The sequence below is a fragment of the Triturus cristatus genome, chromosome 10 (genome assembly GCF_964204655.1).
Source record: "Triturus cristatus chromosome 10, aTriCri1.1, whole genome shotgun sequence".
Lineage (NCBI taxonomy): Eukaryota > Metazoa > Chordata > Amphibia > Caudata > Salamandridae > Triturus > Triturus cristatus.
The window spans coordinates 350,628,672-350,647,717 of NC_140593.1; the positions used below are offsets into that span (position 1 = coordinate 350,628,672).

At 44.8% G+C, this 19,046-nt stretch overlaps 1 protein-coding gene across 3 annotated transcripts in view; it reads left to right on the forward strand.

Moving 5' to 3' along the window:
* The window catches only part of ULK4 (unc-51 like kinase 4), a 1,725,799-nt gene that overhangs the window by 373,530 nt on the left and 1,333,223 nt on the right, over positions 1-19,046 (forward strand). For all 3 annotated transcript variants that reach the window (XM_085631567.1, XM_085631566.1, XM_085631568.1), the window contains one exon: positions 14,251-14,432. In XM_085631567.1, the coding sequence (XP_085487693.1) occupies positions 14,251-14,432 (182 nt within the window). The remainder of the gene's footprint in view (positions 1-14,250; positions 14,433-19,046) is intronic.

The following is a 19,046-nucleotide window of genomic DNA, read 5'->3' on the forward strand; positions in this document are numbered from 1 at the left end:
TTTATTTGCACTCATCATGAAACCCTTAGCAGAATTGATCAGGCACGATGCACAACTATGCGGTTTTCGATGTCCTGACGGCTGTAAAGACGGAGTCTCATTCTATGCTGACGACTTGCTTGTTTATGAGAGCAACCCTGAGGCCTCTTTCCTCATCTCTACATATGCTACAGGTTTATTCTGATGCTTCAGGTATCATGGTGAACTGGTCCAAATCTACTTCTATCCACCTCTGGGGCCCCCACGACAACATGCGGGCTATAACCCCGTTTCAGTGTTCCATGGAACATTTCCTTTACACGGAAATACATATCGCCTTCTCACAGCAAGAATCATGAGACCAAAACATGACGCCTCTTGTTACCACAGTCAGGAGGGACATAGCCAATGGGCATCATTCCCCCTTAACATGGCCCGCAGGGGGCGCATTATTCAAAATGATATAATTGCCGAGATTCCTCTACACCCTGCAGAACTACCCCCACCCCATTCCCTCTTCTTTCTTCCGCACTCAACCAGCCAAAGTGACACGCTTCATTTGGGCTGGGGGCCTGCAGCATATCTCCTTCCATAAATGTATGCTACATCCCTACGAGGGCTGTTTGGGGTTATCTGATCTTCACTTCTGTTATTAGGCCAGCCTCCTTCTCCCCATCACGAGTGGTTCTTTGCTGACCACCGTGATCCCGCCACTGTGGCGTAACGCATGGAATTGGAACTCTGCGTTTACTTTAATCTACTTTATAGCCACGCTATTTCCATGACTCTATCCCCAGCCACTCTTCTTTTCTGGCACCAATCTCTGAGGTGGATTGGATGGCATGGGGCCCCGACGGCAGTGATGCAACTTTTGGCCAGATCCTGGCTTCCCCACTTTGCCGTTCTGGAGGGGTTCAGGGCATGGGACTCTATTGGTATAACGACGCTGGGGGACATATGGCAGGGCACAGCCATGTGTGCATTTCAACACCTCATCCCCACCTTCACAATGCATAAGTCACAATTGTATCGCTTCCTGCTGTCCCAACATGCCCTTGATGCCTCCCTAGATCCCTTAAAGCCCTTCCCCAATTTAATCCCATAGAGGTACTCTTGCTTGATTGACATCTAGTATAGAAGGATGTGTCCCGCCCTTATGGCTAATTGGTGAATAATGCTCCCGATCCCATGACTGCCCTCAGGATGTGCTGGGATGGAGACCTGGGCCCTTTGGACAACAACGACTGGGTTGAGGCACAAATGTCCCCTACATCCCTCGCAATATTGATGAGGCTCCGACTCAGCCATCTAAAATATCTATACTACGTCTGTTATAGCCCCTTGTGGTTACAGGGCATGGGGGATAGGATATCACCGCATTGTTGGCAGTGCCGACAACCAATGGGTTCTTTAGTCCATATTATTTGGAACTGCCATAATATCCAAACATACTGGTCACGCACTTGCACTACCTTTTCTCACGTCATACAGAGAACTGTTCCATTGGATCTGAAACAGATTCTCTTGGGCCTGCTGGACACGGGGGGAGAGGAGGGGAGCTGCACCACCCAGCTTCTGGTGGGAGTGGGCTTCAATATTGCAAAGAGACATTGCTCATTCATAGCTGTCTCAACATGCTATGCCCTTTCTAGAATGGACAAGAAGGATGCACTTTGCCGCTATGGCAAATACGTTTCTAAATCCAGGGGTTACCAGGAGAAACGTTATAGGATATGGGGAGACTGGATGTCTTACTCTGAATCCCTCCTCTCCATGGGTTGATCTTTTTGATGCATACTTTTGCCCTTCTGACTATTTGGGTATCGCAAGACTGGACTCAATACAGCTCTATTGCTATTGTATGTTAAATTTCTTATCCTGGTTTTTATGTTTTCTACAATCAATAAACTGATTTATAAAAAATAAAAAAGAAAGCAGAGGATCCATGACAGAGCACTTACCTCTAAGTCCAGCATCACATCCGCTTTACTCCAGTGTGGCATGACACAAGGCTGCTAGTAGGTCCCAGAGAATCAGAGCTGCCACGTGTTCCTTGTTTAGAGTTAACCGAGGTTCATTTTGCTGTGTTACTTGCACCACCTCCCTTCCATGCTGTTCCCCAAACAATGCTTGTGCAGTTGAGCAGTAAATTAAATCCCAAAAATCAGGTGGCATTCACCTCTTCATCAGCAACTTTATAGCTGAAAGGCAGCAAAGAAAAGGGATGGTAGTTCCTTTAAACAGTCATCTAGAGAGGGCTCCTTCAAAAGTGCATGGATTTATTCCAGTCAGAGAGGGAAGGCACCTGCATCAAATGAAGAGTTTATCAAGTTGCACAGCACCAGTGCAACACTGACTGCTGTCAATTCCAAGATTCTGTCGGGCAGGACAAGGATTGTTTGGAGAGCCCGATTTGAGGGACTTTCATGGTTTAAAAGTTCTCTGCAGTAATCAGTCAGAATTCTGATATAATCTGTACAGGATCCAAAGCCTTAGAGTAAGCACTAGAAGTCACAATAGACTGTGATGAAAAGGACAGATACGTTAAAATCTTATTTCCAAAGTATACATATTAATTCTTCTCAGAGTTTTACAATATTGGACATTTGAACATGGGATTAAAAAAACTTGCAGTTCAAGGAATTCAAGGGACTTCCCCCTTAGCCTTGCCATCGGCGCTGTGCTCTTGCCTTTTCAATGAAGGATGTGCTAGTGATCTGTTACTCCTGTCTATTAAGCACCTGACTCATACCATCTTTAATTTCGGGGAGAAGTCCAAGTGTCATTCAAATGTCCTTAGCACTTTTTGCAGGTATTCCTTAAGTCTTTAGCTATTACTTTTATTATGTTGGCTTTCGGTCTACGAAGAGTTACTGAAAGTTTACTCTTTTCTTCTATTAGAGGAGGTTAAAGCTGACAACTTTTCCCACCGTAGGTTAATTTGTTGTTTACATCATATGCGGTATGCATTCGTCTGTTAAATATTGCATACTGTCAGGATATAGATATCATGCGACTGTGTTGCTAAATCAACATCTTTGACCCTACATTGAGTCTGACTCGGGAGCTAGATGTTTGAAACCGGCCTTAACACAAACATCTGTCCATTCCTCTCAGCCATTTTGTAGGCGGGCCTATGTCAGACCTCCAATATTTTGCAATCTCTCTTAGCTATTAGACATCCTTTGCACACCAAGCCCCCCCCCCTCCCCTTCATCCACCCAGTTCTTCTAGTATTTCCAGAGGATACGCTTGTAAAATAAATCTTAAGGGGATTGTCAGTCATTGTTGGATTATTGAACACTAATAGATCATATCCTTCAACATTCCCACATCATATGGATAAAAGCTGTCTTTGGTTTACTGACATCTATTACAATTAGGGAAGGTTCCTTGTCCTTCTTCAAAAGTCTGATTGGGCTATAGTAAATTTTATGGCGATTATAAAGTTGGATCAGTCACAGTTCAGTTTAGATGGCGAGTAGCCTAGGGGCCATCACTGTCTCTCCCTAGTCTGCTTCATTTAGTGGACCCACATTGCCCTCCCATTACACTATCATGACTTGAAAAAGATCTAGGGCATTGCACACTAACATTTGATTCCTTTTTGCGATGGCACCTCATCCCAGGACTCTCATGAATATCATGGTCTCTAGTGTGCCATATTCTGAGTTTTATTCATTTGTAAAGACCATTCTGGCAGTGTATTTACAAGCCCCCACTGCATGTTGGAGTTGTAAATGTTTGTAGTAGTATGATTTGTACTACTTGATTTCTTCTTGCAAGGTAGCCAATCTTCTTCCTATGAGTCTTTTACTTGTTCTGAATTCCATCATTTCAGCAATGTGCTGTAACAATTTTCAGTGCCATAATGGTGTTTCTTGTGTGAATTGCTGTAAGAAATTGGGGCAACAGTTGAGGGGGTTGAGCACCCACCTCAAGTAATACCCACACCCCTTGTCATGGGGAACCTTTAAAGTCACAGAATTAATCAGAGCTCGTGCCCCTGGTACCTATGGCACAGAGCAGACAGGCTTAACTTAGAAGCAATATGTAAAGTATTTATGCAATACCAATAAAGTCAGAACACAACACAAGAAAAATACCAAACTAATTTAGAAACATAGAGTATGTTTTAAGAAATAAAATGACACCAAAATGAAAAAAATTCAATAAGGGAAATCAGAGTTATATATTTTTCGGATTTTAAATTAAACTAGCACAAAAAAGTGTTTAGCGCCAATCGTGGCTATCTGGTTGTGCTTGGCCGGTACATAAGCACAAGTTACGGCACACTGCAATGGAGTGTTGGGTAAATAAAGAAACCAGGGTGACCCAGTCGAACGTTTTATCTTCCGACTTAGCCTCTGGATCAGAAGTCAAAAATCCTAGGCAAAGCAGAAGGGTGTGGCTGAAGGGTGCTCCACGTTGTCGGATTGCCACTGGACGGGGTATTGGTGAAGTTGTTGACTTTTGATGGGAAAGGAAGGACACTTTTCACCCCTTCACCTGGTGAAGATTTCTACTTTCAAACTTAGTCACTTTTTGAGAGCCCAGATTCTTCCAATGGAGCAAGGCTGCAGGCTGTAGCGGAAGAGTGCTTGTGAGGCTCAATACTTTCTCTGCGAGGCCCTGCTGAATCCGATTATGTTACAGACCAATCCTCCTCTGTTCTTCCACAAGTAAAGATAGTATTCTGTGAAGGGTCCTGAGAATGCCACATTTATGCCGGGTACCAGACTGTGGGTGATCGTATACATGGCCTGTCTATAACCAATAGGGTAAAAAGTATCCAGGGGCAACCATGCCCACTTTTTTAGTACTTTCCATGTGACCTACTGCTAAAAATCTTATAGTGTCCATATCCGTCTAAATCCATTATGGTAAAACCCTTCTCCCTTTTTTCAGAGCCTATGTGCCCACCCGAGAGGGTGTGGCCAGGGAAATGAGCAACCCCTGTCTGTGGTCACTCTAAGCCAGTTCTGGGGGCCTTTCCTCTCCAACTGGGTTTGGAGCCTGACTGACTAAAATGCCGTCCCAGGTGTCAGCTAACATTTCCCTGTGACAGGAAAGGCCTCTTGGCAGTTAATTAAGTTCCTGGTCACAGCCCAGATAGTCATCCTGCAAGAGGAACTGTCCCCCTGGCCCCCACCCAAGGCCTTTGTCCCAGCTCTCGTGGCACGTTCACACTTCAACAAGGGAGCTATTCAGCTGTGAAGTGATAGTTTGGCTCATGCAAAGGAGCATTCATGGAATTTAGACAAGGAAAAAGTCACGTTTTAGATTTACCTTTTCCAAAATATTTATCAAAAATCGAAATTCACCAGTGAATTGTTTCTGTAATAAATATTTTAAATTCCAAGAATAAAATTCATACTGCTTCCTAGCTGGTGATAAAAATATTAAATTTAATATTGTATTCCAGTGCTTCGATATGGAGCAGCTAACTGCTTCATATGATCCTATTCACTGTAAGTGCATGATTAACATTAAACTTTTGCATTTCCTACTTTTAAATACCATGCACCCTGGCTTATGGGTAGTAAGACCTACTTAGGGGTGACTTATTTATATTAAAAAGGAAGAGTTAGGCCTGCCAAAGGGATTATGTTCACTGTTCGAATTTGCAGTTTTAACCTACACATAGCAGGTCTGCAGTCATGTCTAAACTGCCACTGTAATGGATGGCACACTCTGTGCTGCAGTCTACTTGTGATATTTAACTTACAGGCTCTGGGTACCCATTTGTACCATATACTAGGGACGCATAGCTAAGCTAAATATGGCAGTTGATGGAATTAGTATACCCCTATGTTGAAAGGGGGATTGCTGGCACTTTACCACCAGTTAGCAGGGGTAAAGTGCACAGAGCTCTGCAGCTTGCAAAAAGAGTCGAGGCAAAGATTTGGGGGTGCACCATGCAAAAGATGGTAATTTCCAACATGGTCCCTCTAGCAGAAGGAGGAGGCCTACCCAACCTCATGGGGATTTGCATCGCGAAGCCTGAAAAACCTGGAAATACCATCATCACTGGCATGGTAATTTCCAGGGTGATGTTCCACCGTAAAGTCCATACCCTGTTGAGCGATAGACCAGCTCAACAGTTTGGGATTCTCACCTTAAATGTGCATCAGCCAGCTGAGGGGGGTCTGTGAGTCCCAAACAGGTATGGTCTCAGTTTCTTCAGTGTCCAGACCTCTCCAAATGCTTCCCTTTCAATTGCACTCCACCTTTGTTTCCTGGGTAGTACCCACCTGCTGATGAAGGCTACAGGTTGGTCAAGGTTTTCATCATTTAGCTGTGACAAAACAACCCCAATACCATGCCTGAAGCATCTGTCTGCACAAGGAATTCCTTACTGACGTCAGATGTCTTTAAGTACTGGTGCCGAACACTCTGATTAGATCAGATACTTTGGCTATTTTACTGTTTCTTCTGCGGATGATACACAAATTGTAGTCTCAAAGTCAGAAAGTGGATGCAATAGATGATGGACTGGATGGTGAGTCAATTGTCTCAAACCAAACTGTGAGAAGACAAAGGTCCTTTTTTTGGAAATGAACTAATTTTTTGGAATCCTCCATAGTGGCCACAAGAGGTTGGCCCTCTTCTCCTTCCAGTCACTAAAGTCAGAAATCTGGGAGTGGTTTTTGATAGAAATTTCACGTTCTCAGAGCATATCAATCAAATTACAACATCCTGTTTTTAACTTTTAAGAACACTGAAAAGATTCTCCTGTTCATCCCATTTGATTTAAGAAAACAGTAATCACAGCATTAGTTTTCTCCAGGATTGACTACTGTAATGCCCTTAATATGGGCTTGCAAAAAAGGCAGATGAATAATTTGTAAATACACAATGTGGCAGCCCACCCTCTCTTGAAGATCCCAAAATATACATCAGTCTCCCAAAATATACATCAGTCTCCCAAACTATTGAGGTGCTACATTGGCTTCCAGTCAGAAAAAGAGCAGCCTTTAAAGCACTCTGCTTTGCACACAAAAGCCTTTACAATTCTGGCCCATGCTATTTGAGAAATAAATTCCGCTGCTATATCCCCAGAAGACCCCTTCGTTCTGATTCCACTAAATCGATGGTAATGCCGAAAATCAGGAAAGTATCCTAGGAAGGAAGGCGTCTTTCTGTTGCCATCATTGAACTGTGGACAACCCACTTGTCTGCAGTTCAGGAAACAACTTAAAACCTAGCTCTTCTCACATGCTGTGCCCCTCTAGCACATCCTCTTTTATTATCTATACAGGACTGTTTTCTAATCTCAATAGCGGACGCTAGCGCCAAGATGCCCTAGGGCTATCAAAATCAAACTATCAATATCCACACTTGGCTTCCTTCAGGGTGTCGCAAGCTTTTTGGCTTGCCTCTTTCCAAATCACCTTCTTTACCTACTTCTTGAAAGTCAAGTCAGCCAAGGGGGTAATAATGGTGCTATACCCCTTGACAAATCTCCTGAAGTATCCAATGATGCCTAGAAAAGCTGTCAACTTGATCTGGGTCTAGGGAGGCTCCCTAGCCATAATAGTCTGTATCTTGGGCTGTAGAGGCTGTACATAGCTTCCACCAATTCATTGGCCCACTATCGCCACAAAGCCCTGCCCTATCTGGCACTTACTGGTCTTGTTAGTCAGGCCTGCCTGCTGCAGGGCCTGAAGCACATCCTTGAGGTGGTACAGGTAGTCATCCCAGCTAGAGCTGAAGACAGCCATGTCATCCAGGTAGGTTGCACTGAAGTTTTCCAGCCCAACTAGGACCAACCTCTGCAAAGTATCATGGTCATTCTTTAGCCCAAAGGGCATCACTCCGAATTGGAGGTGCTCTTCAGAGGGTGGAAAATGTGGACCTCTTCTTGCCCCCTTTAGTTAGGGCAGTCTGCCAATACACTGATGTCAAGTCAAGGGTACTAAAGAACTTGGCAGGCCCTAATCTTTCAACAAGTTGACTAGCTCTAGGAATGGGCTGAACATCAGTCTTGCTCGCTGCATTGAGACCCCTGTAGTAGATGGAGAATCTCGGCTCTGGTGTGGTGCCCGGGGGCTTTGATACCAAAACCACTGGGCTGGATCAGGGACCACAAGAGGGCTCAATCAACCCCAGCTCCAGCATCTTCGAAACTAAATTCTTGATACTGGCCCCAACCTTATCAGACACCTTATAAGTCTTGTTTTTGACAGGGCTGTTGTAATCTGTGTTAATATCATGGGTTCACCAATCTGTGATCCCAGGGGTAAGGGAGAAAAGAATCAATCGCCCCAGTAACAAGCAACAGTCCCTCTGCTGCTCTGCTGTCAGAATGGGGGAGAGGACAAGTCCCTTCACTGATCTAACCTGTTCCTTGGAAGACAGTATGTCTGTGAGGTGTTAATTCTTCTTCTCCTCCTCCTCCTCACCACCACCTGTCACCATGAGAATTGTTAACTCTCTCATAGTGTGCCTTATGGTGCTACACATGTGGTACCCTTAAGAAGTTCCTGGGTGACTGGAGGTCACCCAGGAACCCAGGTGACCTCACTCTTTCTCCCTGACCGCACAGGACTCTGTCCCGTAGGACTTGGTGATCAACAGGCTCCATTACCCACACTTTTTGGGGAGGTTGGTAATCTACTAGAGTGACCTTCTGTTCTTATGACTGCTTCATCATCTCCTGGCTTGTCTCAAGATTCTCAGAGGCTTCCTTCCTGAAACACTTCCTCCGAGCTCTGAGGGCTGACATGTAGGTGACTAGATCTTGTGGGAGGTTCTTAGGAGCTTTCAATCACCCCTCTCTGACAGTACTGAGAGGTCCTCTAACAGGACGACCAAACAGGAGCTCAAAGGGGCTAAAGCCTGCTGTGAAGGACAAGTGGCAACATTTTGAAGAGGGACTGCTCTAGTGTTTATGTAGACAGGCTGTCACCAGGGACAGAAATGAAAAGCCAGTTGTCAACCCGTTTTTTCAGGTGCACGTAGACCCCTTGGTAGCCACACCTCTGGGTTGGGCTACAGAGCTCTGCATGCCTGAGAGCGGTTCTACCATGTTTAGAGTGGACAGAATAGACCCGTTTGTGGCATGTGTGACTTCGAGCACTTTGGTCCCAATCCTTGGTCGGACCCAACATTTTCTAAACCAAATTTCAAGGCCAATTCCAGCAGGTCAGTGGAGCCCATTCTTCATAGACTCTAAGAGCAACTGAATGCCAAACAAAAGCAAATCCACATCCAGCCTCACACCAGCCGTATCCTTGCCAAACCTTTGAAGCCGATTCCTCCACCACCAAAAAGATGGCTGTCTTTCAAGGAAACTGTGTATCTACTAGTACCGCCAATACACCAGAACAAAAATTGGACAAAACCACTAGCCCTTTGCCTCCTCCGCTACCCTCACCACCACCACAACCACCTTTGCCTTCTCTACCACAATTTATCAAAGACACACTAGATATTTCACCTCAGCGGTCTCCACAAGATGATACAGCTGGGTATGGTGGGGGGCAAGACACTTTTGGGACACCACCACATACCAACCCCTGGGATACTTATGATATTGACCCTCCAGGGGACACAGACCCTGATCTTTATCCCACCCACCCATCCCTCCTCTCCTGATGACTCAAAATCATATCAGTAGCTTATAGGTAGAGCTGCTTTCTGTGATATACAACTCCATAAAGAGCTTTTAGAAGAGGAGTTTCTCTTTGAAACCCTTTCCACTTCTCCTAGAGCTACACAGTATCTTCCTATGCTAAAGGGCATGTTATGATACATAGAGGATATCTTTAAAGACCCTATTAGGGCTAGAGTTATCACGCCCAGGGTAGATGAGACATGTAATGCCTGCCCAACTGATTCCATCTACATTAGGGGCCAATTACCACCAGACTCTTCATCACCACTGCTCTCAAGCACGCAAATTTCCAAGCTAGCGGAGATCATGCTCACTGGGATGAAATTGAGAATCTGCTCCAAATATCTCCCAGAGGAACACAAAAAAACAAGGACAAGAACTTATTTCTGAAGGCAGCTTATTTCAAATACCTCAATACACTGTGCCTTAGACTCTGCTGGTACTGCAGCTTAGGGTATTAACACCAGCATCTTGCTCAGACGCCATACTTGGCTCCATATTTCTGGTCTCAAACTAGAGGTGCAACAGAATATCCTTAATATGCCATTTGATAAAGAACATCTGCTTGGTACTCATGTAGACCAAACACTAGGAGAAAATGAAAAAGGATACCGAGACAGCGAAGGTAATGGGGGCCCTCCAAACACCAACTCCCTGTGGCTCCTTTCACCTCCCCACCTATCCTGGAGATTCTAAGGCAGCCTCGTCCGACACCTCCATTTCCTACCACTCAACTTATCTCCCCTAGATGTTATTTCCAAGGCTCCTACAGGGACAGCAATACCAAAGGCAGAGACGAGGGTGCTTCCCTGTGCGGAGCAACAACCACCGCCAAGCAATGACTTCCCTCTTCTAACCCCCAACCGTATAACACCTATCGGGGGACGCTTACAAGATTTCTTACCCACATGGCATACCATTACATCAGACCTTTCGTTGTTGGGCATTATCCAACATGGCTTTTGTCTGGAGCTCATTACCACACCTCCCAAAATGTCACCAAGCACTCAGAGGCTATCACTGGAACATCAATCATTGCTCAAAAAAGAAGTCCGAGCTCCTCTTCTCAAAGGAGCTATGGAACCCGTCCCTCTGCATCATCAGGATTCAGGGGTATAGTCTCTATTCTTCGTAATACCCAAAAAAGAACGGATCTTTACAGCCAATTCTAGAACTCAGTCTCCTAAACAAGTACATCCTGTCAGAGCACTTCTATATGGTCACCTCACAAGATGTGATCCCACTTCTGCAACAAGGTGACTTTATAACTACCCTAGACCTCAAGGACGCCTAATTTCACATATCAATACACAGCACATCGCAAATATCTCATGTTTGTGGTGGGTGTAAAGCATAATCAGTTCAAAGTCTTCCCTTTTGGGGTGACTACTGCACCTCCGGTATTCACCAAGTGCCTAGCGGTGGTAGCAGTCCATCTACGCAGACAAAAAGTCCACGTTTTTCTATATCTGGACGACTGGCTTATCAGAGCCACCCCTCAACAGCAGTGTCAACAATACACTCAGATTACAATAGATCTGCTCCATCGTTTAGGGTTCACCATCAATTTCCCCAAGTCTCACCTTCAACCTCTGCAGGTTCTACCGTAGGGGTTATTCTAAACACACAAGTAGGATTAGCCTATTCCAAAACTACAAGAATTCAAAGGTTAATACCCCAATTCCAAACAAATCAACAACTCACAGTGAGGATAGTCATGCGTCTCTTAGGTATGATGGTCCTGCCATAGTACCTCATGCATGATTACACATGCATCCGTTACAGGAGTGCCTAGCTCGACAGTGGTCTCAGTCACACGGTCACTTAGAAGATCTAGGGCCTTATTTAGATCTTGGCAGACAGGTTACTCCATCACAACGGTGACGGATACCCCATCCACCGAAATATAAATCCCATTATATCCTATGGGATTTATGTTTCAGCAGATAGGATATCCGTCACCTTTGTGATGGAGTAAACCGTCCGACAAGATCTAAATCAGGCCCCCAGTGTTGATAAACCACTGCACTGGACACTCTCTACAGTGAACGAACACTAACAACATATTACAAGGGCGGCCTTTCCTCGACCCTGTTCCTCACATCACTGTCACAACAGACTCATCACTCATGGGATGGGATGCACACTTGCAGGCTCTCACAGTACATGGTCTCTGGAACACCAAACATCTGAGTCTCACCAGCCACTACCTAGAGCTTCAAGCTGTTCACCTAGCATTGAAAGCGTTCCTTCTGCACCTAATCAGCGCGGTTGTCCGAGTTGGTCCCTAATACATGGGCCTCTAAGCCATTTGCAAGCCTTGAGTAGTCTTTAACTGCCCCAAACTCCTGGCACGACTTGTGGTGGGTGAGCGTGTATTGCCTAGCCTGCTCACCTCACAAAAAATCAAGTCCGCCAGGATCATTGTGAGTGCTGATGGAGCCTGCCAAGCGATATGCTTTTTGAAATTATGGCTCATGTTGTGCAAGGAAAGTCCTGGACAAATATTGATATGACAAATCACTTTGGAAAACTTTACTGTATCAACTTCCAAACTGCTGGCATCAGCTCAAACATGCATCTACGAGAGTTGTCATGCAAACGCTGACTGAATGGGGCTCTCATCCTAATTGAACCAATGAGAAGATTTCTACTTATCTCAATGGCTTTCTCGAGAAAGACTGGGACACTTTCCTCACAGCTCTCTTTGCTGAAGGTGCATATTTGCCTCCTTCTGTAGGAGGCTTTCTTCTTGTCTAGGTAGTGCCAACAAGAATGGAAGGAGCATGGAGTGAGAGAGCACCTGAACAGTGTATCAAAGTGACCCCCTCCACCTGGGTATCTGCAATGAGAGTACTCCATCCTTAACTGTCTTTGACATAACTTTGACATAACTCCATTGGACTCTTGAACCACCTTCATATTTGAGGCACGTATTGATGGAACACAAGTTTCTCAAACCAGTGAGAGCAGCTCAATAATCTTTGTAGTGTTTTCTCCTCTAAGATTAAGGCAGGCATCAAAACCCTCTCTAGTAGAAAGTGTGTTTTTGCGAGACAGCTAAAGTATTTTTCCTGATGCATCTGGAGATTAGGACCCTTTTTGTTTCACCTGGTAGAAAATTGGATCCCCCTACTTGATAAGCAACATCAGGGAGCTGCCACATGCTACCATCACTTATGAATGGCATTGCCGGCAACTCACGCAAGGATCTAGAAGAGAGTTGCTAGTTTCTTCCTGGAACCTCCTTGTCACACGCATGTGCGAAGATAACGTCAGTTTGGGATACTCCTGCCCAAGAACTCATACCCTTAGCCAGTAAAGAGAAGCAAAGGAGCCATGGGCGACTACTTTCCAGATTTGTTACGAAGCACTGACATTGACCATTAGAGTCCAAGGAGGGTTGTCTGCGGACAGTTCTCCTGCAGGTGCTTGAATAGCCCCCATTGAGTGCTTAAGCCAGGCAGAATTTTGTTCCCTCTTGACTCAGTACTTCTTCTGAATTTTTTCAGGAGTGTCCAGTCAAACTTGCTGCATAAACTTGTCGTTTTTTGCTGCCGTAATTCGTCTGCCTCCTACCATTTTCACTGTTGGAGTCTCGAGCCTCTCGACCCCTTACTACAATAGTGCTTCCTCATCGTTTCGTGTGTTGTGGCCACTCCCAATGCGGCCTTTTAAGGTTGGGTCCCCTCCCACTCCATGCACCGATAGCAGACCATGGACCCTGATCAGTTCCATCTGTTCTAATCACACTGGACATGTTCCCCCTCATGCTGCCTGCCTTAGACTCTGCCATCTCTGACTTGCGCTCCAGAAATGGCCTCCCATTGCTTCATAGTCCTCCTCAGTTCCCCTCTGGGTTCTTCTGCACACAACAGTGGAAAATGAAGGTATTGTTAACTTTGTTAACTCAAAGAGGAGCTGTTGAATGGCATACATGCTGTGTGACTGTTGTATGTATCCATTCTAGTTGACATTTCTGTGAAAATGTTAATTCCCGGCATAATGTCTACTCTATCCATAAAAGATGGCAGCTTCATCTAGCACAGGGACCTGCTGTACTTTTCTACAAGATTAATGCAGTGCACGCTTTGAGACTGGATGCATCTTTCACGACAAAACAGTTTGGCTTCCTAAGTGAGCAATGGGCAAAGTCTACCACGGAGATGGTGTAGTGGAGGTTGTTTACTGGTCCATCCACAAAGTGAATGAGGAATGGACAAGGCTTACAAGTGTCTGCTGTGTGCACGGCCAATCGCTATGGACATCTCTCCCACCTCCAGACTACCCAGTGCTGGAAGTGCAGGGTAAGGGAATGGATCCCCTGTGTAGGCTCAGTGGGTGATGAGACAAAGAATATCACAGAGGTCATGGTCTCAGGGTATTGGGGAATGGCAGGTCAATCTTCATGACAAGCCGGCCCTGGTGCTTGACCCGCCCTTGGGCCATGGGTAGGTCCCAGTACTGATCTCATCTCGCACATTTCCCGATTTGTGGGCATGTGTGGATTAAAGTGGGTCTATGGAAATATTCTGTAAAAATGACTTTGTGTTTTTTAACTATTGATCAGTGATTTTGCGTTTAGTGACTGTGCTAAAAAGGTTGTTTACGTTTAACTGTATACGTCCTGTTTTTCTGCTGTATATTTTTAGCCGAGAAGCTGGCCTCCATGAAAGCAGCAGACTGGAATGTGTTCTTGCAGCAGGTCTCTTCATTGATTGACTCCACTGACAAGACTACAGGGGCGCCCCGAGCTAAGCTGAATCTGCTCTGCTATCTGTGCACGGTGGCTTGCCACAAGGAAGTGGCCACCAGGTTAATCAACTCGCAGCTGGTGAGTAATGAAGGAAGGTGACAGACTGTGGTGCGGGCGGCGTGTATTGCAGATGAAGAGGTCGGTGTCACCCAGCACTGCTGACATTATCATCTGTGGTGAGACAGTGTTTGATCAGACGCCGATGCCAAACACAAAGTGGCAGATGAAGCGCTGCGAATACAAATTGGATTTTATTCTGAAGAAACCAGAAGTTATTTTTGCCTCCGCACTCTGGCTCTGTCCTGCCTTTTACGCAGGCCGTTGCATCTGTTGTATTCGCCCGCAATTCAGTTGTTTAGGTTTTGCACGAATGCCGCTGATTGCCACTGGCAAATGTGAAAGTGGAACAAACCTGTTCACTGAAAACTTCCTAAAAACTTTACTTGCAAATCAAGATCAAAGTTTTATAATAATTCTTCACTAAGGATTTAAAGGCGCAGGAAGACCAATTCTGCAATAATAATCATAGTATAACACTTGTAGTTTCATTTTAGTAAGTGTAAAATGGGGCGTAAGCTGTGTCTGCTTGTGGCTTTACTCCAAGTGCACATCAAGCACTTTGCACAAATTGCACTCGTTGTCGGCGTTTTGCGCGTTCAATTTCCTCCTGAAACTACCTGGAGTTAACTGTGCGTGTAAAAGAAGGGTAACCAGTAAGGGGGCTGCCATACTAAAACAAGCATTTGCAATGCAATAGGTCTCGCATTCAGTTAGAGCTATTGGCGTTGTGAATGAAAAAGTATTTTACCTATGTGTTTTTGTATGGAGACATAGTTGCAGCACTGCCTAGAGCAGTTAGAATGAGAAATTACCACTGGGAACATAGAAGCAGTTGCATCATTGTCTAGGGAACTTAGAATGAGGAATTAGCATTGAGGCCAGAGAAGCAGGTGGCAGCACTGTGTAGAGGATTTAGAATGAGGAACTACTGACAGGGCCAAAGATGCAGCTGCAGCACTGCTTAGAGGGATTAGAATGAGGAATTCACAATGAGACCAGAGAAGCAGCTGCAGCAGTTTGTGGAGGACTATGAATGAGGAATTACTAATGGGACGAGGGAAGCAGCTTTAGTAATGTTTAGAAAATGTAGAATGAGGAATCACTTCTGGGACTAGAAAAGCAGTTGGAGCATGGTTTAAAGTAGTAAGGATGAGGAATTACCAGTGGGTACAGAGACGCAGCTGCAGCAATGTGTAAAGGATTAAGAATGGGGAATTACCATTGGGAATAGAGACATAGTTGCAGCAGTTTGTATAGGAGTTAGAATGAGGAATTACAGACGGGATCAGCGAAGCATTTAGCAGCACTGCCTAGAGGAGTTAGAATGAGGAATTACCGATGGGACTAGAGAAGCAGCTAGCAGTAGTGTGTAGAGGATTTAGAATGAGCCATTACTGTGAAGAGTAATTATTCTGGGTAGTTTTGAATTGTGTGCTGGTGAATTGTCTGGTGTGGTATTGTGTGGTTTGCGTGTTGCAGCAAATATGAAGTTATAATGAAAGAAGGTTGTGTTTGAAGGTAGGATATAGGGAGGACTGTTGGAAGAGATGTTAGAAGAGAGTAAAAGAAGGTAGTATGATATGGTGGGTTTGAGGGAAGGAGGTAGGGTGGAAGAGATAGTGGAAGAGATGAAAAGGGAAGTAAGAAAATGAAAGGAATTTTTGAGAGAAAAGAAGGAATCAGTGAATGAGAAAGAGAGGGAGCATGAGAGGAAGAGGGTGGGTTAGAGGTGATGTAAGTAATGAATAGAAAGACAATGAGGTAAGGAAAACTAGATTGTTGAAGGAAGGGGAGGAGAGAGGAATGAAGCGATTGTAAGGAAGGAGTATGTGATGGAATGAAGGGCATAAGGTGGTAGAGGTAGATGCAGTGGAGAAGAATGAAAGTGTACTGCCATTATTTATAGCCTGTAAAATGTTTAAGTTCTTGAAAGGTTCCTACTGTTATTTGCGATTAATCAAAGGACTAAAGCAACAAATACAGGGAGACCAACTCTACCTCCCAAGTTAGCAAAGACGTTAAAGTGTAATTAAAGCAGCAAAATACATTTATTATTTGTACCAGGGGGAATTACGAAAATATGGTGGGAAGAAGCGTTGAAACCAGTTATTACATCATGTTATAGTACTTTTTTCTTTTTAGATAAAGCGGCGGGACCCAGGAGTCTGGGCTTCTTTAAATGGTACTTGATGTTTTCGGGACATAGACACAGACAGTACCGGCAGATTAAACATAAAATTAGACTTGTAGCCAAGATGGTTATTATCTTTTCTAAATCACAGCGGTATATGTGGTATTATCATTGAATAAAAGAGCCATAAACAACAGGATGGGAAGATTTCCACGGGACCTGCAGTTTAAATGTTAAGCTTCCCAAACCTTTGACGAGTTATTCCGTTGTCCTTCTCTTTAGGTTTTGTTTTTTTAGCCCCTAAAACTAATTTATCGCCATTAAAAAGTAACCTGCCTTTGCTGAAAACACGATGTAACTTCCTGGCAGCCTTAGTAGGGGTTACAGTCATCGCCATATGAAATAACTGCTCAGGGGCAGGATAAGGCAACTATAAAAGGTTTGATGAAGGAGTGAGCCGAACTCATAACACAGCAGGGCCCCATAGGTTTGTTATGACACCCATGAGTAGACGAAACAACGATCAACGTTCACATAAACTATCAAAGCACCAACTGCAACGTTATCACTCAAAGGGCTGCTTGCAGGAGTTTTACAGCAGAAAATAACAGTAAATTCAGAACACAAAAAACAATAAAAAGAGGTTTACAATCTCAAAGAAAACAGACAATTGGCCTGGAAACAATATTGTACATATTATTATAATAAGCATTATTTAAAACCTGTAAAATGACGCTGTGAGTGAACGTTTACCACTGCCATTTGCGGTTGTACAAAGGACTTCAGATATATATGAAGTGAGACCATCTGCACCTCTTTTACTTGTGAGGACAGCAAACACAGTATAAGAAAAGTGGTATTTTACACATGTGCAAATACAGAAAATATGGTGAAAAGAACTGTAAAATACAACACTGCTGCAGCGTCTTTATTTTATTTTTTATATTTACCATAGTAGAGCGAGACGGTCAAACAAAAACAGAAGAAAGGCATAATCCAACTTTGCGCGGTACATCTGTAATGACAGAAATAAACAAGCCCGGCGGTCGGCGGAGCGTGGCGCACGCGCGCTTCGGGGCGTGTGCGTCTGCGCTTCTCAGAAGCGCGTCCACAGACCCCGATCGCTGCGCGTGCCCCGGTCTGTCTCCCTTGAGAGGCATCACGGCAACAATAGTTCTCGTTGGCGGCAGCGCTTCGCGCTGCAACGCCAGCGAGACCTAATGAAACTAATGAAGATACCTCTCTATCCTGTTATTCACGTGCTCCAAAGCGTAGAATCGGACGCAAAACCTGCCCTGATACCTTGCAAACAGCATTTCACAGGTGTTTGTGTTACTTATTCTACCGCGGAGCATGGGATGTGAGGCCTTTATGAGAGCCGCACAAGGCTGAAATCCCACAAACAACATTTATAGGATAAAATAGAAGCACACATGAGCGCAAACTGGAGTTGAAACTGAACACAGAGCTAGGAATAAAGCAAGGGGTCCTGCCCTCGGCGGGTGGTACATGTGTGTGGTGGGCTTGTCTGTGGGGCGTTGGTGGAGGAAGTGAGACGAATAGTTCCGTCAGGGGGCAGAAGTGCATGCTCCTACCTTGCCCCAGAGCAGGGTCGTGCTGGTGTGGGATCTGAGGCTTGGCTACTGTTGCAGCCAAACCCTCAAGCGATTTTTTTTTTTTTACCTGTCAGATTTTCAGGCAGGTAAAAGTGTGTCCTCTGTTGCCACACCTGGTTAATTTTGGTGCAGGAGAAGCTGACTCCTTATGATTGGTGCAGAGAGGAATTCCGCGTAGTTATTCTGCTTCGCATATATAATTGGGACCTGTGTGTTTTTCCTCCATGACTTTTATGTTTTCATCTCATTTGGGTGATAATTGTGAGTTTCCTGGCTGGCGCTAGCGTGTGCCCATGGATGTAGTGGCCAGTTGTCTCGGCAACCAGAAGAGGTTTGTCACTGGAGGGGTTAGGTTAAGCTATCAAGCTTCATACAGAGTTGGGCGTGTCATTCTGCATTCATTATGGTCCCCTGATGTTAACTGGTCAGGCGTAGACCACGCTCTTAAATCTGATTATTTTAGGGGCTAAGGCAGTTTTCCATGTTCTACCACGTTTCTGTGTTCTTATGCAGGTACATAGGATCTAGATGTTACGTGCTCTAAATGTGTTGTATGGATGTTGAAGGGCAATCGCGACAGCGTCAGACATTATAAGTTTAGGTGTGCCAGTTCATCTCCTGAATTGTATCTACACCGATGCAGAAAGGAGCTTGAGACCCCTGGTAATTTTCATGGACACTTCAGTAGAGTTTTCCATACTGCAGAGGTGGTACTGATGAGGATTTTCACTGGCTTGTGTCAAAAGAGAAGAGCAAATCAGTTATTTTGTAAGGCATTCCGGGCTAGAACGGCCACTTTGCTACTCCAATATGTTGCTGGTGAGCTATACGCAAGGGGTCTGCATGAACACATAACAATCCACCTGGCACTCCGCCTCCATCTCC